This window comes from Oncorhynchus tshawytscha, unplaced genomic scaffold (genome assembly GCF_018296145.1).
Source record: "Oncorhynchus tshawytscha isolate Ot180627B unplaced genomic scaffold, Otsh_v2.0 Un_contig_3056_pilon_pilon, whole genome shotgun sequence".
Lineage (NCBI taxonomy): Eukaryota > Metazoa > Chordata > Actinopteri > Salmoniformes > Salmonidae > Oncorhynchus > Oncorhynchus tshawytscha.
The window spans coordinates 94,189-116,448 of NW_024609584.1; the positions used below are offsets into that span (position 1 = coordinate 94,189).

The 22,260-nt window shown below is 41.4% G+C and overlaps 1 protein-coding gene and 1 long non-coding RNA gene across 2 annotated transcripts; one reads left to right on the plus strand and one right to left on the minus strand.

The window, feature by feature from the left end:
* The first annotated feature begins 8,028 nt into the window (after nt 1-8,028).
* On the plus strand, nt 8,029-21,953 carry myef2 (myelin expression factor 2). The gene is made up of 17 exons (XM_042316064.1): nt 8,029-8,206; nt 9,063-9,463; nt 10,277-10,329; nt 11,293-11,300; nt 13,763-13,856; nt 14,165-14,362; nt 14,692-14,845; nt 15,662-15,711; nt 16,062-16,126; nt 16,325-16,425; nt 16,862-16,906; nt 17,014-17,073; nt 20,223-20,327; nt 20,678-20,737; nt 20,937-21,085; nt 21,359-21,410; nt 21,570-21,953. The coding sequence occupies exons 1-17, from the start codon at nt 8,121-8,123 to the stop codon at nt 21,731-21,733; spliced, it is 1,845 nt and encodes a 614-aa protein (XP_042171998.1). The 5' UTR covers nt 8,029-8,120; the 3' UTR covers nt 21,734-21,953.
* LOC121845204 lies at nt 14,909-15,137 on the minus strand. Its single transcript, XR_006082430.1, has 2 exons — nt 15,059-15,137; nt 14,909-14,945 (listed from the first exon to the last, which is right to left on the minus strand). It is a non-coding gene; the product is annotated as an uncharacterized LOC121845204 (long non-coding RNA).
* Nucleotides 21,954-22,260: the final 307 nt, after the last annotated feature.

Consider the following 22,260-nt stretch of genomic DNA (forward strand, 5'->3'; position numbering starts at 1 on the left):
TTAAGAGAAGACGGGCTATGTGCTCACTGCCCACAAAATGAGGTGGAAACTGAGATGCACTTCCTCACCTCCTGCCAAATGTATGGCTGTATTAGAGACACATATTTCCCTCAGATTACACAGACCCACAAATAATTTGAAAACTAATCCAATTTTGATAAACTCCCATATATACTGGGTGAAATTCCACAGTGTGCCATCACAGCAGCAAGATTTGTGACCTGTTGCCACAAGAAAAGGGGCAACCAGTGAAGAACAAACACCATTATAAATACAACCTAGATTTTTGTTGATTTATTTTCCTTTTGTACTTGAACTATTTGCACATCATTACAACACTGTATATGACATACTATGACATGTGAAATGTTTTTATTCTTTTGGAACGTTTGTGAGTGTAATGTTTACTGTACATTTGATATTGTTTATGTAACTTTTGTTTATTATCTATTTCACTTGCTTTGACAATGTAAACATATGTTTCCCATGCCAATAAAGCCCCTTGAATTGAAATTGAAATTGAGTGTCTTTATCAGAGAGAGTTGGACAGCGGGGTCACTGACATAATCAACTGTAAAACAATCACTGCAGCATCACCTGCAGCTTCTTACAATACTACAGTGCCTTGCAAATGTATTCACCCCCTTGGCATTTTTCCTATTTTGTAGCATTACAACCTGTAATTTAAATAGATTTTTATTTGGATTTCATGTAATGGACATACACAAAGTAGTCCAAATTGGTGAAGTGAAATGAAAAAAAAAAACTATTAAAAAAGTTAAAGTGGTGCGTGCATATGTACTCACCCCCTTTACTATGAAGCCCCTAAATAAGATCTGGTGCAACCAATTACCTTCAGAAGTCACATAATTAGTTCAATAAAGTCCATCTGTGTGTAATCTAAGTGTCACATGATCGCTGTACACCAGCGGAACCTGTTCTGAAAGGCCCCAGAGTCTGCAACACCACTAAGCAAGGGGCACCCCCAAGCAAGCAGCACTATGAAGACCTAGGAGCTCTCCAAACAGGTCAGGGACAAAGTTGTGGAGAAGTACAGATCAAGGTTGGGTTCTAAAAAAATATCAGAAACTTTGAACATCCCACAGAGCACCATTAAATCCATTATTAAAAAATGGAAAGAATAAGGCACCACAACAAACCTGCCAAGAGAGGACCGCCCACCAAAACACATGGAGCAGACAAGGAGGGCATTAATCAGAGAGGCAACAAAGTGATCAAAGAAAACCCTGAAGGAGCTGCAAAGCTCCACAGCAGAGATGGGAGTATCTGTCCATAGGACCACTTTAAGCCGTGCACTCCACAGAGCTGGGCTTTACTGAAGAGTGGCTAGAAGAAAGCCATTGCTTAAAGAATAAACAAACACATTTGGTGTTCGCCAAAAGGTATGTGGGAGACTCCCCAAACATGTGGATGAGGGTACTATGGTCAGATGAGACTAAAATGTTGCTTTTTGGCCATCAAGGAAAACACTATGTCTGGTGCAAACCCAACACCTCTCATTACCCAGAGAACACCATCCCATTTTTCATCGGCAGGGACAAGGAAACTGGTCAGAATTGAAGGAATGATGGATGGCGCTAAATACAGGGAAATTCTTGAGGGAAATCTGTTTCAGTCTTCCAGAGATTTTAGACTGGAACGGAGGTTCACTTTCCAGCAGGACAATGACCCTATGCATACTGCTAAAGTGACACTCGATTGGTTTAAGGGGAGACATTTAAATGTCTTGGAATGGCCTAGTCAAAGCCCAGACCTCAATCCAATTGAGAATCGGTGGTATGACTTAAAGCTTGCTGTTTGCTGTACACCAGCGGAACCCATCCAACTTGAAGGAGCTGGAGCAGTTTTGCCTTGAAGAATGGTAAAAAATCCCAGTGGCTCGATGTGCCAAGCTTATAGAGACATACCCTCAGTGACTTGCAGCTGTAATTGCTGCAAAAGGTGGCTCTACAAAGTATTGACTTTGGGGGGGGGGTGAATAGTACGCATGCTCAAGTTCTGTTTTTTTTTGTCTTATTTCTTGTTTGTTTCACAGTGTTAGGCATGTTGTGTAAATTAAATGATACAATCCCCCCAAAAAACTATTTTAATTCCAGGTTGTAAGACAACAAAATAGGCAAAATGCCAACGGGGTGAATACTTTCACTAGCCACTGTATGCATATTATCATGCTCTGCCTTTCTTCTCCAGGTCATTAGGCTATTTATTGTACAAGAGAGAATGTGCTCCCACTCAACTTTTACCTAGTAAATTACCTTTGGGGCTTGAGGAGGCAACTGTATTCACATCCTCAACCTGCGTGACCAAACCTTTACTGCTGTTCCCGTTTTAAGATGTCATTTTTTGATAACACTGCATATTGTAGCCTACTCCAGGAAAGTCCAAAGTCATTGAAAAATATACAGTGTCTGTAAAATGTATATAGGTTCAGAACCGTTGTGAAATAGCACAGTTAAAAATATGGCAAATAGAAATCAAATTGTGTGGACATCAGAAATAGATGAAGGACTAAAAACAAACAAAATATAACTATTGCAAAATAGATTGTGTCTGTAAAATGTACATAGTATGTATAAGCTGGAAGTAGAAGCCTAAGTGTTATTGTTTATTAGTTTACTCCAACTAGGGGAGGGATGGTAGGGTTTGCAGGAAATAAAGGAAAATATATATTTTTTAAAATATGTGTATGTGTATGTATGTTTATATATATGTGGGTTTGTGTGTGTGTGTGTGTGTGTGTGTGTGTGTGTGTGTGTGTGTGTGTGTGTGTGTGTGTGTATACCCCCAAAAAGATGGGGGATTGGAAAATATGCAGACAATTACATTGATGGAAGCTACAATCTGTCTGTAATATTAAAGCTGATCTACCCCTATAGAAATAGAATTAAAGTCCTAAGTAATTACAATAGAACATTAGTAGATTGAGATTTGATCGTGCCAGATACCTTTGCAGAATGAGCAGATACTGTATGCACACATAGCATATTATCACCAGTGGAAATATTGGGTTATCAATGATGAGATTAATCTCAAAATAAGTAGAAGATACATTATATATACAAAAGTATGTGGACACCCATTCAAATGAGTGGATTTGACTATTTCAGTTACACCCGTTGCTGACAGGTATAGAAAATCGAGTACACGGCCATGCAATCTCCATAGACAAACATTGGCAGCCATCTATCCACGGTTTCTGGTTCGGGTAGGTTTACTGCCAATGTGACCAGTGAAGCGAAAACTTAACTCTACAGCATACAATGACATTCTAGACCAGCGTTTCTTAAAGTATGGGTCGAGACCCAAAGTGGGTCGTGGACCTGTTAATGGTTGGTCTCTGCTTATCAGCGGTCTCAGTTTGGGGAGAGGTTGTAGAGGGAGATGCCCATGTGCTTCGCTGTTTACCGGATCTTTTTTCTGCAGTTTTCTTGAAGATCACTCCGCGACCCACACGCTGCAGCGCTGTTGTTCAAGCCACTGATTGTTATTCCCACTCGCCATCACTCACCGCTGTCATGAAATGGACTCCTGCTAGCCACAAGTTCTGACTGAGCAAATACAGTGATTACTTTTTGTCTCTTTCATACAAACTTTGAGAAATATCGAGGAGCGCCCACAATCTGTTTTGTGTGGGGAAGTGTTTAGTAATGAGTCTCTCGACACGACCAAATTAATAAAATGACATGTCCTGACCAAACATCCTGGCACAACATGACGTTAACGTTAAACAGGGAGTTATTTCAGAACAGGGCAGAATGCGTCAGGAAATTAGCACGGCATTGTCATTTTATAACAGGTGATGGTGATAAGCAGAAATAAGGGACTACTGTCTCTCATAGTAGTAGATGTGAGTTTCTCTTTCAAACAATCCCCTTGTACTCAGCTAATAGCTAGCTGATATTAGCCAAAGCAAGCTAGCTAACTACTGATAGTGCAACCCTAAAAAACAGTACAGGTGAAAAATTAACTGGCCTTCTGTACATTTTACTGTAGAAATTATTGCTGAAAACAAGTTTAGGTTGGAACTGTTGCTGTTACAAGTAATACATTTGATTCTTAACTGGAATAAACTAATTGAAGCAAGATGCTTTTTGAGACAAACACTCACACAGTTCTGGGTTGCTCATCTACAGCAGGAAGCAGTCTACTGCCTGACTGAGAAAGCAGTGTCTTCCGCATTTAACCCAACCCCTCTGAATCAGAGAGGTGCGGGGGGCTGCCTTAATTGACATCTTCGGCGCCAGGGAACAGTGGGTTAACTTCTTTGCTCAGGGGTAGAACGACAGATTTTTACCTTGTCACCTTTCGTTTACTGGCCCAACACTCTAACCACAAGGCTACCTGCCGCCTCACATTACTAGACTCATTAGTGCGCTTTGATCTTTGGCTCAGTGCTAATGTAACCTTTAGACCTGGTACATCTCTCTCTCTCTCTTTGCTCTATTTGATCTCTCTATTTCTCTCTCTCTGCTCTAATTTGATCTCTCTATTTCTCTCTCTCTGCTCTATTTGATCTCTCTCTTTCTCTCTCTCTGCTCTATTTGATCTCTCTCTTTCTCGTTCTCTTTCTCTCTCTCTCTCTCTGCTCTATTTGATCTTTCTCTCTCTCTCTGCTCTATTTGATCTCTCTCTCTCTGCTCTATTTGATCTCTCTCTCTTTCTCTTTCTCTCTGCTCTATTTGATCTATCTATTTCTCTCTCTGCTCTATTTGATCTATCTATTTCTCTCTCTCTCTGCTCTATTTGATCTCTCTCTTTCTCTCCTTCTCTTTCTGCTCTATTTGATCTCTCTCTCTGCTCTATTTGATCTCTCTCTTTCTCTCTCTCTCCTCTTTGATCTCTCTTTCTCTCTCTCTGCTCTATTTTCTCTTTCTCTCTCTCTCTGCTCTATTTGATCTCTCTCTTTCTTTCTCTCTCTGCTCTATTTGATCTCTCTCTGCACTATTTGATCTCTCTCTGCTCTATTTGATCTCTCTCTTTCTCGTTCTCCTTCTCTCTCTTTTTCTCTGCTCTATTTGATCTCTCTCTCTCTCTGCTCTATTTGATCTTTCTCTCTCTTTCTGCTCTATTTGATCTCTCTCTTCCTCTCTATTTCTCTCTGCTCTATTTGATCTCTCTATTTCTCTTTCTCTTTCTGCTCTATTTGATATCTCTTTCTCTCTCTCTCTGCTCTATTTGATCTCTCTTTCTCTCTCTCTGCTCTATTTGATCTCTCCCTTTCTCTCTGCTCTATTTGATCTCTCTCTTTCTCTCTCTCTCTCTCTGCTCTATTTGATCTCTCTTTCTTTCTCTCTGCTCTTTGATCTCTCTTTCTCTCTCTCTGCTCTATTTTCTCTTTCTCTCTCTCTCTGCTCTATTTGATCTCTCTCTTTCTTTCTCTCTCTGCTCTATTTGATCTCTCTCTGCACTATTTGATCTCTCTCTGCTCTATTTGATCTCTCTCTTTCTCGTTCTCCTTCTCTCTCTTTTTCTCTGCTCTATTTGATCTCTCTCTCTCTCTGCTCTATTTGATCTTTCTCTCTCTCTTTCTGCTCTATTTGATCTCTCTCTTCCTCTCTATTTCTCTCTGCTCTATTTGATCTCTCTATTTCTCTTTCTCTTTCTGCTCTATTTGATATCTCTTTCTCTCTCTCTCTGCTCTATTTGATCTCTCTTTCTCTCTCTCTGCTCTATTTGATCTCTCCCTTTCTCTCTGCTCTATTTGATCTCTCTCTTTCTCTCTCTCTCTCTCTCCTTTGAGACAGGCTGACGTTTTTCATGATGAATGTAATCACATCATTCTCTGGCCTGTGTCCCGTTGGGTCATTACAGAGAGTCCTGTGGTAATGGTTATTTGGTTATTGACTTACAGAGACATTAAGAACAGAGACGCAGTCTGCACTCTCTCCAATCAGAGCCCAGTTGCTGAGACATCTTTATTAAGCTTACTGGTTTTATATCTGCAAAATACTGCCACACCCCTCATGCTCCTCTTTGACCACTTACATTCACATTATTTTACAGTGGGCCATCAGTGGTATCACCTGACCACTTACATTCACATTATTCTACAGTGGGCATTCAGTGGCATCACTTCACTGTTATTAGTGTATGTACAAGATACATTACACAAGTCACATGCAGACCTCAAATAGTGAGAAGTGTCAGTGTCACTGAATGTACCTGATCAGGGCCAGACTACCACATTTGGGGCCCCGGGGCACCTACCTCTATTTTTTTAGTAAAACATATTTTGAGGGGGATAACCGCTAACTTCCTGCATTTCAACACATTTTACCATGGGGCAGAGAGATCATTTTGCCGTTTTAAAGCACATTTGCTGCAATTCTACACATTTTGCCATGGGACAGAGAGAAATAATATCTCATACTATTCTTCACATTTTGCCATTAGGCTGAGAGAAAAGTATGCGGTTTTAAAGCTAATTTCCTGCAATTCTACAAGGGTTGTGGGCCCCCTGGAGGTTTGGGCCCCCAGGGCACATGCCCTGCGTACCCGTTTGGTTGTGGACCTGATAACAACATCCACTTGCCAAACATCTCTGGCTCCCTCTCAGAACCCAAAGATATCAACTTGACGCAACAAGCACATGGTCAGATATATATTTGGGCTTCTGGCTGTTCAACATGACACTTTGGACCTGGTTGGATGTTTAATCTAATTTTTTAAAATCATTATTACATTATTGATGTTCAGTTAATGAATCATATTTATATGTTTATATTGATTGGAAATATGTTATCAATTCATAGAAGAAAGAGATGCTTTGGACTGTTATGAATGTACAAAGTTAAAGGGCCTTAGGTTCAGAGAGAAAGCGATAGAGAGATAGAGAGTGTGAGAGAGATGCAGAGAGGCTAAAGAAGGGGTGTCAAACATAATGCCGCTGAACAAAATATAAATGCAAAATGTGAAGTGTTGGTCCTATGTTTCATGAGCTGAAATTAAAGATCCCAGAAATGTTCCATATACACACAAAGCTTATTTAATATATCAAATTTTGTGCACAAATTTGTTTACATCCCTGTTAGGGAACATTTCGCCAGGATAATCCATCAATCTGACAGGTGTGGCATATCTAGAAGCTGATTAAACAGCATGATCATTACACAGGTGCACCTTGAGCTTGGGACAATAAAAGGTCACTAAAATGTGAAATTTTGTCATACAACACAATGCTACAATTTCTCAAGTTTTGAGGGAGCGTGCAATTGGCATGCTGACTACAGGAATGCCCACCAGAGCTGTTGCCAAATAATCAAATTTCTCTACCATAAGCCACCTCCAACGTTGCTTTAGAGAATTTGGCAGTGCGTCCAACTGGCCTCACAACAGCAGACCACGTGTAACCACGCCAGCCCAAGACCTCCACATCCATTTTTCTTCACCTGCGGGATCGTCTGAGACCAGCCACCCAGGCAGCTGATGAAACTGAGGAGTTTGTTTCTGTTATAAAGCCCTTTTGTTGGGAAAAGCTCATTCTGATTAGCTGTGCCTGGCTCCCAAGTGGTGGGCCTATGTGTGTGTGTGTGTATTTCTTGATTTTTTAAAACTATTTTCTACATTGTAGAATAATAGTGAAAACATCAACAATGTAATAACACATATGGAATCATGTAGTAACCCCGTGTCAGCCTAGTGGTTAGAGTGATGGGCCAATAATTGAAGGTTGCTGAATCGAATCTCTGAGCTGACAAAGTACCAATCTGTACTTTTGTCCCTGAACAAGGCTGTTCCCTGGTTGTTCTTTGACTTGCCTAGTTAAATATTTTTTTGAAATTACTGTCCAAACTTTTGACTACTATATATATATATATATATATATATATATATATATATATATATATATATATATATATATATATATATATATATATATATATATATATATATGTGTTTCGATCGAAACTGTAGAAATATATCAATTGTTTGTGGGAAACCTAAGGGTGTTTCGGTTTTAGGCTATGAAAGACAACCAGGCCAAATTCTCGCATTTTCTCGCGTTGGTGGAGGCCTGGAGCGTCACTAATTTTAAATTGCGCAGTGTTAGCGGAGGCGCATCTCTCGATTGAATTAGCTTTCTCTGCAAACCGACGAATATGGCAGATATTGTCCAGGAAATTATTGAACCCATTGAGGCTGAGACAGAGGGAACATCTCAGGATGGCACGAATGGCCTGACAATGTAACTAAAATATCGTATTTTTCTGATAATCTGTGCTGCAAGATGGAGGCTAGCTAACGTTAGCCTAGCATTACAGCTAGCATCAAACTAGCTATGGCTTGCTATCTAGTTGCTACTTTGCTTGCTAGCTAGCTAACTTGTTGGTTGTCGTCGTCTTCGTTGATCGTCAAATTTGGTTTTAGATTTGTGTAATATCGTTATTTTACTAGGTAGTTATGCAGATAACTAAATTAGTTTTATCCATCCAACCATGTGTAGCTAGCTAACGTTAGTGCGTTTAACTCATAGAATTATGAACCGTTTGGCGGATAAAGGTCAGCCATTTTGGGCAGGCAGTTGGTCAACCATTGTTTGCCAGTACTGTGAAAAGACTGTAAATAATGAATTTGAGAAATGTATCCTTACTCTATGTTAGCCAGCTTTAGAGGAATGATTCCATATTTTTTTGGAATGCCAACATTCCATTCAGACAATGCAGACAATCCACAGCCATAAACTGGCTGGTTTAGGTTCACAGTCCCTTAATGGAGATTTAGCTAGCGAACAGTTAGTTAGCCAACAACAGACAATTGGTAGTAATGTAGAGCCGGCAGTTTGAATGGAGTCAATTTGTAGTTGAATCAAGAGTTGCCTACAGTAACTTTCCTCTCCTCTCTGTGAAAAGTTGACTTTGTAGCTAACTAGCCGTTTGTGTCGATAAACCCATGTTAAGGGAGATTGAAGTTGCATAAATTTATGTGCACATCTTTATTTGGGATGTGGGTGAAATGACCATGCCATGTAGGTTTAGGTAACATTACCTATAACAGACAAGCTAGCTGCATCCATTAATACTGTCCTCTTCTGTTTTCTTCAGAGAGCCGGAAGAAGACGAGGTTCTTGGTGAAGATGTCCCTGCAGAAGAAGAGGACCTAGGCCTGGGTGATGACGAGGTCCTTGGAGATGAGGTCCTTGGTGATGATGATACCCCTCTCGATGGTGACCCTATCGATGACGCCCCTATCAATGATGCCGAAACCCTTGCAGATGACTCTACTGATGCCCCTGCAACCGCCCCAACCCAAAATACTAAGTCTGAGCTCAAAGAAAAGATGTCCGGAGGAGGCCGCAAAGGGAACCGCTTCCACCCCTACAAAGAGAAGCAGGTCACTGGGGACAAGAAGGGCGGAGGAGGGGGTCACAGGAACCGTGTGTTCATTAGCAATATCCCCTATGACACGAAGTGGCAGGCTATTAAAGATCTGATGAGAGAGAAAGGTAATCATTCCACACACAGGGCCATGCTGCTTCTCCCTATAGAGATGAGCCCTATTCTTTCCAGCTCAACAGGAGCTTTCTCAGTCCTCTTTGTGACCAGAACATAGACCTAGCCATATCTTCTCGTAGTTCCTTCTTTTGAGGCAACATGTTATTGTATTGCCGATATTATTAAGTCAGTAGAATAGACATTTCTGGATTTTTCATTTTTTTACTCCTTGGTGGACACCAATTTAGCTTGGATTGAATTGAAATGTCTGTGCTTGTTAAAGTTGTTATGTAGTTAGCTACTATTGGTTTTATGATATTGACTTACAGCTCCAAAATGTAACCTCAGACAATTAGTAGTATTGACTACTTGATTCAGTTGAACCTGTGTTAAGGTGACAAATGATTGTTTTGTATGAATGAAACCATTGTCTTTCTGTGCACTGAACTATTGGGTCTTTAGCTCTTCACAAAGTCTTTTTTCAAGGTGAAAAGGACACCTTTTAAACTGTAGTGACTTCTTGCTATGTTGACAGGAACCGTGTTGACCAAACTGTTCTTCTATACTGAAGTGTGATCTGAATTCCCAGGTTGACAGTAGTTGACTGACTGTGTGTCTGTCTCAGTCGAGCCCAGGAAGGCATTGGAAGGGGTTGTGTGGTGACTATTGGTCTGGGCTCACTGTTGACCAATCATGGGGAAGCATCGTAACGGCATAACCAAGGCAACGGCCTGCCCTGGAGCGAGAGTGGTGGTTCAACAGTCGACTGGTGATTTTAAATGCCTTTGTTCTCTTGGTATTTTTCCTTTGTATGTCTCATGAAGTTGGTGAGGTTACATACGTGGAGCTCTTTAAGGATGCTGAAGGAAAGTCAAGGGTAAGTGATGTGGACCAACTCACTGCACGAGGTTTTAAATGCCCTCCACTGCAGTATATCTTTATTTACCAAGTGTTCTGTAAGGCACTGATCCAAGGGGTTATCCATGTATGTCTATGGGATGATATGTTGGTGGCTGTTAGCTAGAGCCTGTTATAGCCTAGTTGGCTGTAGAGTGATGGAGGATGTCTTCTTGTTGATTCTGGAACACTAACTTGAATTCATCTGAAACTTAGTACACATTTGTTTTTAAGTTGTTGTAGTTTTCTCAATTGGTGTCAAAGTTTGGCAGTTGACCATTTCTCAAAGGGATTTTGATGTCTTATTGATTGACATTTTACTTTTCGGTCTTCAAATTGTTACCTTTTTATTTGGATCAATGGCACAATTATCTCTTCATGAACAAACTAATTATTTCTAAAATATTGTAGATTTTGTATAAAGTAACTTTCTTCTTTCTCCAGCGGCTCACAGTAAAATCTCACCATCGTTTATTCATCTGTAATATTATGATGCAGCCAGGAATTTGCAAACTAGGCTGTGAATGTATTCAATTCAGCCATTTAATATAATATGTAGTTTGAGAAATGGACTGTTTAGTATATACTCCTAAACAAACATAGACACAGAACGGACATATTTGTAAGTATATCCTGAGTTCTTTTATTCCACTGAAGACGGTAAGGGTACCATGTCTCTACTGGGAACAAAAAAAACAAGTCTATAGCAAACCAAGTCTATGTCTTTTAAATTCACTTAACTTTTTACCTTGAATACAAGCAAAACACACTCCCCACATCAAGGCCTGTTAGCTGGCCCTTCAAGATGGATTATGTAATCCACTGATAGCATGATGTCAAATGTGTAATAATGATGTTAACTGTTGTCAGTCTAATCACTGTCTTTGTTCATTCCCTCTGTTATGGATCTGTGTCTCTGGATCCCCTGGTGTTATCTGTACAGGGATGTGGGTAAGGAACCAAACTTTACCTGTCTAACTTTGCAACATGGTCTCAGTACATTTCGTATGATCCTGTACCTAAATCTGACACACTCCCTTTAATATGATGTTTTACATTTCGTATGGTATGTGTTCATTTCATATGAAATGTTAATTACAATTACTAATTCCAATTTCTGGCCAATGCTAGCTAGGTGGCTAACATTAGCTAGGTTAAGGGTTAGGTTAACCTCTATGTAGGACGCTAGCCTCCTACCTGGCCAAAATCCAGGGAAAATTCAGAGCGCCAAATTCAAATAAATTACTATAAAAATGTAACTTCCATGAAATCACACATTCAATATACCAAGTTAAAGTTACACTTGTTGTGAATCCCGCCAACGTGTCAGATTTCAAAAATACTTTACGGCGAATTCAAACGATGCTATTATCTGAGGATAGCACCCCAGTAAACAAAGACAGACAAGCATTTTTCAACCATCCAGGTGCGACACAAAACACAAAAATAATGATATAATTCATGCCTTACCTTTGACGAGCTTCTTCTGTTGGCACTCCAATATGTCCCATAAACATCACAAATGGTCCATTTGTTCGATTAATTCCGTCGATATATATCCAAAATGTCCATTTATTTGGCGCGTTTGATCCGGTTCCAACTCGCTCAACATGACAACAAAAGTTACCTGTAAGCGTTGTCCAAACATTTCAAACTACTTTTGTAATACAACTTTAGGTATTTTTTAATGTATAAAATTGAAGACGGGATGATCTGTGTTCAATACCGGAGGAAAACAAAGTGTAGCTAGCTTTCAGGTCACGTGCCTCTAACAAAGAGTACACTTCCCTCATTCTGAACAGTGTTACTTCTTCATTTCTCAAAGGAAAAACCTCAACCAATATCTACAGACTGACATCCAGTGGAAGCGATAGGAACTGCAAGAAGGTCCCTTAGAAATCTGGATTCCCAATGAAAACCCATTGAAAAGAGTGACCTCAAAAACAAAAAAAATCTGAATGATTTGTCGGGGTTTCGCTTGCCAAATAAGTTCTGTTATAGTCACAGACATGATTCTAACAGTTTTAGAAACTTCAGTGTTTTCTATCCAAATCTAGAATAATATGCGTATCTTAGCTTCTGAGTGTGGGTTGCAGGCAGTTTAATTTGGGCACGCTTTTCATCCAAAATTCCGAATGCTGCCCCCTATCCTAGAGAAGTTAACGGGTTAGGTTTAGCCAACATGCTAAGTAGCTAAAAAGTAGTAAGTAGTTGCTAAAGTTGTCCTTGAGATTCGAACATGCAACCTTTGGGTTGCTAGACGTTATATATCCACCCCAACCAACCACCATTTAGTTTTTTGCCTTAAGTAAACTTCTGTTTCATGTTAAAAAAAAGTGTCAAGTCATACTAATTTCAGTGTCCCGGATTTACTTGTAATATGTTAAGTCTAGTCTGAGACCAGGCGGACACGGGGTGCTTCTCAAATGACACCCTATTCCTAGGGCCCTATACAATCTGTATGAATTCTATTGCGTGACTCCGTTTTGCTTCTCCCCAAATTCAGTTTTCTCCGTTTTTATTTGTCCAAGTTTCAGTTTTCAGGTTTTGCTCAATGCTTAAACCACCTCAGGAGGCCAATTTTGAGGCCTGGGGAAAACACTTCAATGTCATTTTTTTGGTATACACAGCACCTATCAATTGGCTTTTATTTTGCTTTGTTTTTGTAGTGTATGTGATTGTAGTGTTTGCCAAACAGATACCCACTGGATTTATGCAAATAATTATTCAGCCAGGTAAGCATAGGCTACTTTGTAGTGAACATTTAGTGTAGAAGGTTTTTGGGTGAGCCTTTCCATCTACCAGAAGAGTTTATTAGCATTAGCAAACGGCTACATAAAGGGGTAGCTGCACGCACAGGTGGGGGGAATTCTTGTTGCCTCTTCAGAAAGTTGCAGGAAATACAAATCATTGACGCATTCTGTTAATGTCTTATGATAAACTTGGGCAAATTCATACTTTTTTTCAGACATTTAGTTGATTCCCTACTAAGTTGGGGCGGCAGGGTAGCCTAGTGGTTAGAGCATTGGACTAGTAACCGGAAGGTTGCAAGTTCAAACCCCTGAGCTGACAAGGTACAAATCTGTCGTTCTGCCCCTGAACAGGCAGTTAACCCACTGGCCGTTGTTGAAAATAAGAATTTGTTCTTAACTGACTTGCCTAGTAAAATATATATTTTTAAAGTTCAATACATTTTTTAATTTTATTGTCTGGATTCTGTGGTACCGTCCTCGTGTAGGGCCCTATATTCCCCATTCAGTACACTACTTTTGACCAGAGTCACGTGGGGCGGCTAATAGGGTTCTGGTCAAAAGTAGTGTACTATAACATGGGGAATAGGGTCTATTTCAGATGCACCTTAATTTCATGAGGCAGTTATACATGTCTTCATCCACTGACTGTCTGTCCTGCAGTGTTGTGGAGTTCAAAGATGAGGAGTTTGTGAAGAAGGCCATAGAAGTCATGAACAAATATGATCTGAATGGAAGGCCCCTCAATATCATGGCGGTAAGGACCTGTTCACACTCTAGGCACCACACGGTGATGAGAGATTAAACTTAGTGGTGTGCTAAATCTGCACTTTAATCCAGCCTGCTGGAAATGTGGTTACATTAACATGGTTTGTAACTGTAATCACAGAACTAGGCCTAGTTAACGTCAAAGTTTAGAGTTGTAATTATAGGTCAGAGGTCAAAGGATGGGGCCATAGGTGTTTAACCCCTTGTTTCCCTGCTCCAGAACCCTGATGTGGATGGCTAAAGCTCAGAGTTGAAGTAATAGGTCAAAGTTTAGGGTTATCTGTTTCCCTCTTTCAGGATCCTGATGGTGAGCGTGCTCGGCGTGTGCTGCAGCGTACAGGGGGGATGTACCCTGGAGGGGGAGGCAGGGGGCAGGAGGGGGGACCGGGTGGTGTAGGTGTACCCCCTTCCATCGCTAACAACCCCAACGTCCCCCATGAAGTCATCAGCTCTCTACGGGTCGGACGCCTAGGGACCACTGTGTTCGTAGCCAACGTGAGGACAAGCATACACACTATACTCTCTGTCTGTTTCTCTTCTCTGTGCCTTTGTCTCTGACCATCTCCCCTCACTAGATTTATATCTGCTGTATTGAAGTACCAAGTTAACCTACCAATATTCCGGTTTACCAATTGAAGAGCGGTGCACTCTAAATCTCAAGTCCAACTGCGTCTTCCTAGAACTTGATGTTCCATGTTGACCATGTTAGTTTCACTGTTCTCTATGCTATTGCTAACTCTGTCTTCTCCTGTCTGTTTAGATGTGTTGTGTGGTAAGTTGTTTCTATGCTAACCCGGTCCCTCCCCTCTGCGGTCTCCTCCCAGCTGGACTTCAAGGTGGGCTGGAAGAAGCTGAAGGAGGTGTTTGGTATGGCAGGAACAGTGAAGAGGGCTGACGTGAAGGAGGATAAGGATGGGAAGAGCAGAGGGATGGGGACTGTTACCTTCGAACAGGCCCTGGAGGCTGTACAGGCTATCTGTATCCTTTAAATACTACCACAGAACACACCCACCTTCCAACAGGCTGCAGATTCTATCTGTATCTTTATATATTATACACTACCACAGAACACACCCACCTTCCAACAGGCTGCAGATTCTATCTGTATCTTTTTATACCACAGAACACACCCACCTTCCAACAGGCTATATCTATACTATCTGTATCTTTATATACACAGAACACACCCACCTTCCAACAGGCTGCAGATTCTATCTGTATCTTTATATATTATATACTACCACAGAACACACCCACCTTCCAACAGGCTGCAGATCTGTATCTTTATATATTTACCACAGAACACACCCACGCTATGCAGATTCTGTATCTTTATATATTATACACTTATATATTATACACTACCACAGAACACACCCACCTTCCAACAGGCTGCAGATTCTATCTGTAGACTACCACAGAACACACCCACCTTCCAACAGGCTGCAGATTCTATCTGTATCTTTATATATATATATACTAGGCTGCAGATTCTATCTGTATCTTTATATATTATACACTACCACAGAACACACCCACCTTCCAACAGGCTGCAGATTCTATCTGTATCTTTATATATTATATACTACCACAGAACACACCCACCTTCCAACAGGCTGCAGATTCTATCTGTATCTTTATATATTATACACTACCACAGAACACACCCACCTTCCAACAGGCTGCAGATTCTATCTGTATCTTTATATATTATACACTACGTTTCACTGTTAGTTTAGGAAGCATGTGACAGTTTTATTTTTTATTGTTGGCATTCTTAACTCTGTTCTCTAGCCATGTTCAACGGCCAAATGCTGTTTGACAGACAGATGCATGTTAAGATGGTACGTGTGCTTTGTTATTTGCATGTTTCTGATTTCCAAACACTGTACACAGTTAATGTGTTTGGAAGATCATAGAGGTCATTGGGGTGGCAGGTAGCCTAGTGGTTCGAGCTTTGGACTTGTAACCGAAAGGTTGCAAGATCGAATCCCCAAACTGACATGGTAAAAATCCGTCATTCTGCCCCTGAACAAGGCAGTTAACCCACTGTTCCCCAGTAGGCTGTCATTGAAAATAAGAATGAGTTCTTACCCGACTTGCCTAGTTAAATAAAATAGAGGCTGTTACATGTTGGTGTGGTAATATGTTGTGTGAGAACCACCTCTTGATATGTTGTTTCTGTGTGTTTCAGGATGACAAGTCTATGCCAGCTGATGATTTCCACCCGGTGGAGAAAGCTCCTCAGTTACCACGTGAGTACACATCCTGTCCCTTTCTGACTATCTCTAGAAAACACCTACATGTTAGAATGACTTCAGCATTATCTCTATCAGAAATGGGTCGTGTTGTCAGCTAGTTGGCTCAGTGTTCTGTTCTCCAGTGAACCAAGGCATTACATAAGGGATGTTATGTTTGTGTGGTCAAACTCCAACTCTCTGTGTCCTCTGTGTGTAGGGGGTCTTGGGGGATTGGGATGGGCCTGGGACCAGGAGGACAACCTATCAATGCCAACCGGCTGAGTGGTGGAGGAGGAATGGGCAACATGGGCCCTGCAGGTTTGTACTGACCCCTAACCTCGCCATAGTACTCCAGCAAACACACTGTTACTATTTAAACCACACACACAGACTGCAGGTCAGTACTGACCCCTAACCTCGCCATAGTACTCCAGCAAACACACTGTTACTATTTATACCACACACACAGACTGCAGGTTAGTGGAGGATCAAGTCGGTTCATACATACGATAGTTATCGGTTGTGAAGAGTAGCTGTATGTTTTAAACCCTCTGTCTGTGGTTCCTGTACCTTCTCCAAGCACTTACATCACATACTGACCCCCCCCGCGACCACTGACGCCCCCCTTTCGACCACTGACGCCCCCACCCCCGACCACTGAAATGGGTGGAAAGTTGTCTAGAGGTCATGTAGAATAAGCTTTAGTACAAAACAAATCCATGTGAGATGTGAAGTGTGTGATTCTGTCTGTCAGGTATGGAAGGAGGACCTGGGTATGGAGGGATGAGCAGACTAGGAGGTAAGGTCCTAGATAATATATCTCTACTGATTCACTTTGTTACATGACTGGACAACACATGAGTTGTTGTGACTATCCATTAATATAATACTGTGTGTTTCCTGGAGGGTTCGGTGGCATGGACAGCATGGGGGGATTCGGAGCCAGAGACATGGGACGGATGGGAGGTAAGGGGACACACATCTCGGGCTGGGAATTGCCAGGGACCTTACGATGCGACATTATACCGATACTTAGGTGCCAATACTATCTTATGTAGTTATCACAATTCTATATACAGTGGGGCAAAAAAGTATTTAGTCAGCCACCAATTGTGCAAGTTCTCCCACTTAAAAAGATGAGAGGCCTGTAATTTTCATCATAGGTACACTTCAACTATGACAGACAAAATGAGAAAAAATCCAGACAATCACATTGTAGGATTTTTAATGAATTTATTTGCAAATTATGGTGGAAAATAAGTATTTGGTCACCTACAAACAAGCAAGATTTCTGGCTCTCACAGACCTGTAACAACTTCTTTAAGAAGAAGTCCTCCACTTGTTACCTGTATTAACCTCTTGGTGTTAGGGGGCAGTATTTTCATTTTTGGGGGGGGAAAAAACGTTCCTGTTTTAAACGGGATATTTTGTCAGGAAAATATGCTAGAATATGCATATAATGGACAACTTTGGATAGAAAACACTAACGTTTCCAAAACTGTAAAGATATTGTCTGTGAGTATAACAGAACTGATGTTGCAGGCGAAATCCTGGGAAAAATCCAATCCGGAAGTGCCCCAGGTTTTGAAAGCGCTGCGTTCCAATGACTCACTATTCAGCTGTGAATGTACCATAAACGAGATTACGCTTTCTACGTATTCCCAAGGTGTCTACAGCATTGTGACATAGTTTTACGCATTTCTGTTGAAGAATAGCCATAGGCGGCCACATTGCGTAAGTGGTCACATGGTGGCTCCGAGAGAGATTCTCGCGTAAAATACAGAGGTAGCCATTATTCCAATCGGTCCTAGTGAAAAACGAATTGTCCCGACGGATATATTATCGAATAGATATTAGAAAAACACCTTGAGGATAGATTCTAAACAACATTTGCCATGTTTCTGTCGATATTATGGAACTAATTTGGAATATTTTTCGGCGTTGTGGTGACCGCAATTTCTTGGCAATTTCTCAGCCAAACGTGAAAAACAAACGGAGCTATTCCGCCTACAAAAATAATATTTTGGGAAAAAATGAACTTTGGCTGTCTACCTGGGAGTCTCGTGAGTGAAAACATCTGAAGTTCATCAAAGGTAAACGATTTAATTGGATTGCTTTTCTGATTTCTGTGACAAGGTTGCCTGCTGCTAGCAAGGCATAATGCTATGATAAACTTACACATGCTTGTCTAGCATTGGCTGTAAAGCATATTTTGAAAATCTGACATGACAGTGTGATTAACAAAAGGCTAAGCTGTGTTCCAATATATTTCACTTGTGATTTTCATGAATAGGAATATTTTCTAGGAAGATTTATGTCCGTTGCGTTATGCTAATTAGTGTCAGATGATGACAACGGTCCCGTTCACGGGATGGGGTGTCACTACAGGTTAATGGCACCCGTTTGAACTTGTTATCAGTATAAAAGACACCTGTCCACAACCTCAAACAGTCACACTCCAAACTCCACTATGGCCAAGACCAAAGAGCTGTCAAAGGACACCAGAAACAAAATTGTAGACCTGCACCAGGCTGGGAAGACTGAATCTGCAGTAGGTAAGCAGCTTGGTTTGAATAAATCAACTGTGGGAGCAATTATTAAGAAATGGAAGACATACAAGACCACTGATAATCTCCCTTGATCTGGGGCTCCATGCAAGATCTCACCCCGTGTGGTCAAAATGATCACAAGAACGGTGAGCAAAAATCCCAGAACCACACGGGGGGACCTAGTGAATGACCTGCAGAGAGCTGGGACCAAAGTAACAAAGCCTACCATCAGTAACACTACGCCGCCAGGGACTCAAATCCTGCAGTGCCAGACGTGTCCCCCTGCTTAAGCCAGTACATGTCCAGGCCCGTCTGAAGTTTGCTAGAGAGCATTTAGATGATCCAGAAGAAGATTGGGAGAATGTCATATGGTCAGATGAAACACAACTCGTTGTGTTTGGAGGACAAAGAATGCTGAGTTGCATCCAAAGAACACCATACCTACTGTGAAGCATGGGGGTGGAAACATGCTTTGGGGCTGTTTTTCTGCAAAGGGACCAGGACGACTGATCCGTGTAAAGGAAAGAATGAATGGGGCCATGTATCGTGAGATTTTGAGTGAAAACCTCCTTCCATCAGCAAGGGCATTGAAGATGAAATGTGGCTGGGTCTTTCAGCATGACAATGATCCCAAACACACCGCCCGGGCAACGAAGGAGTGTCTTCATAAGAAGCATTTCAAGGTCCTGGAGTGGCCTAGCCAGTCTCCAGATCTCAACCCCATAGAAAATCTTTGGAGGGAGTTGAAAGTCCGTGTTGCCCAGCAACAGCCCCAAAACATCACTGCTGTAGAGGAGATCTGCATGGAGGAATGGGCCAAAATACCAGCAACAGTGTGTGAAAACCTTGTGAAGACTTACAGAAAACGTTTGACCTCTGTCATTGCTAACAAAGGGTATATAACAAAGTATTGAGAGACTTTTGTAATTGACCAAATACTTATTTTCCACCATAATTTGCAAATAAATTCATAAAAAATCCTACAATGTGATTTCCTGGATTTTTTTCTTCTCATTTTGTCTGTCATAGTTGAAGTGTACCTATGATGAAAATTACAGGCCTTATCTTTTTAAGTGGGAGAACTTGCACAATTGGTGTCTGACTAAATACTTTTTTGCCCCGCTGTATGCATTGTCATTCGATACTGGGATTTGATGTTACAAAACATATTGCTCATGATATGTCTGTAGACATGAGACAGCATGAGAAAATGAGTTTTGATCAATCAGGGAAATATATAAGTGCTGAAAACATGTTGACTCACTATTTAAAAAGATGAGAACAAGCTATAGGATAAAAAATACCGGCGTTTGGTGCAGGTACAGCTGACTAGCGCTAGCTAACGCTACCTAGCAAAAAACTATACTTGGAGTCAAAGTATCAAGATAATATCATCCAAAATAATATTGCTATGTAACTATAGACCCCCCCATCACCACTAAGGACAAAATAATTGTCTCAAATTGTTTAAATGCTCCTGAAGTTTAATGTGAACTTTCCACTGAGTATATTTCTGACTGTGCCATCGTCCTCTCTCTCTCCTTCTCTTCACTTCCCCCTCTCCAGACATGTCCTACCGCTCAGGGGGGATGGGAGGAGGGATGGACAGAGACTTTGGTCGCAGTGACATGTCCATGAGCAGAGGCTTCGGAGACTCCTTTGGAGGAATGGGTGAGTAGTTTACACCCTCCCTCACTTTCTCTCACACACACCTGTCACTGTCAGTCATCATAGGTATAACCCATTCCATAGTCCTCATATATCCATCCACTAACAGCATGGTCCGTGGTGGGCATTATACTGGGCATGTAGCAGCTTGGAACTGGAACCTGTGGAACCTGCAGGTAGACTGTACTAAGAGCTGAATCACAACTCCTGTATGGGTAACACAACACTGGTCAAGTTAGCATTCAGCTCCAACATGTTACTGACAGATGTTTGTGTGCTGTAACTTGTTTGTGTTGTGATGTGCTGATAGGTTGTGGTAACGTGTGTGTGATGCCGTGCGTTCTCTCCATCAGGAGGAGGTTATGGAGGAGACATGAGCAGTTTTGGCATGGGGCCCATTGGGGGAGGATTAGGTACACCGAACATTACATTAACATCTCTCACTGTCTGTTAGCACACCCATTTCATACTGCCAATGTTTCACTGTGCTTGACCTTGATTTGATGTGTGGGAATGCTGGGCTGGAACTAAAGCCTGCACAACCCCTGAATACCATTACGGTAGGGATTCCGATCTGCGGTGCTCACTCATATTCCCTGTGTCCTCTACTAGGTGGCTTGGGCAGCCGGTCCATGGAGCGGATGGGCTCTGGCTATGACCGTATGGGGGGGGGCATGGCCATGAACCGAGGGTTCGGGGGCTACGGAGGAGGAGCCATGTCTGACAGAGCCAAGGGAGGATGTCAGATCTTTGTCAGAAATGTATGTTTTATAAATAAATACTGTATAAATGTGCATTATGATGTGATGTGTACACACCCCTTTTTAAGCACATTAAAGCACCGAACACATGTTTAATGAGGCTGATCAAACCCACTATGTACTGCTGGGTATTTACATCAAGGACACAAATTAAGTAGTGTGAATTGGAAGCACTTGTAGACAGAGTAGGTGTCATCTAGCTCTGTGAAAATGCCCCCTAAAGTAGTTAGAATTGTATGCCCCTGTGTTCTAATGTCCTGTGTTGTGTTGTAGCTGTCCTATGACCTGACCTGGCAGAAACTGAAGGAGAAGTTCAGTGTCTGTGGTAAGCCTCTTCAATCAGTCTACTGTACTCAATAACCTGCAGATGGATTGAATGTAGCTTTGATCTGCAGTAATGAAATGGCTTTAGCAGTGTCAGTGCTTAAACACTGTCTACTGCTCTTTCTTCTCTCTCATCACCCATTTCTTACTCCCTCTCCAGGCCAGGTGATGTTTGCAGAGATTAAGATGGAGGGAGGAAAGTCTAAGGGCTGTGGTACGGTCAGGTTTGACTCCCCAGAGAGCGCTAACCAGGCCTGCAGGATGATGAATGGAACCAAGATCAGCGGTCGCGAGGTTGACGTCCGCATCGACCGCAACGCCTAGAATCACACATATACACGGTTACGACAACTGCGCGTTCCATCTCCAACTGCTTTTGTTTTGTTTTAAAAACACATTTTCCACGTATCCGCGTTTCCATGACTATTGGATGTGTATAAGGTCTGTTTTTCTTTTAATCTTCCATAGTTTTTTTTTTTTGTAAGCCCTTTTCTTTTTGTGGGTCATAAGTTTATTTGAATGAATAAACATTTTAATTTTTCAACTTTGTTGTAAATGTTACTGTGGGATCAAAGGCTACTGGCTAGTTCATAGAAGGCCTGTGTGGGTGTGTTTAATTGAATACAAAGGTTAATTGCAGGTAAAACACCATAAATAAAATGTCCTCTGGAGCTAGCCAAAATATCACTAACTAAAGACCTTTTCTACACCGGAGGGAACCAGATCACAATGCTGTAGGAGAATCATGTAGTGAAGTTAACTGATGTGACTCACGTTGACAAAATGTGTGAAACTACTAGTGTCCATAAATGTTTAGTTTGCTCGTATCATAGTATTGTAATGTAATAGGA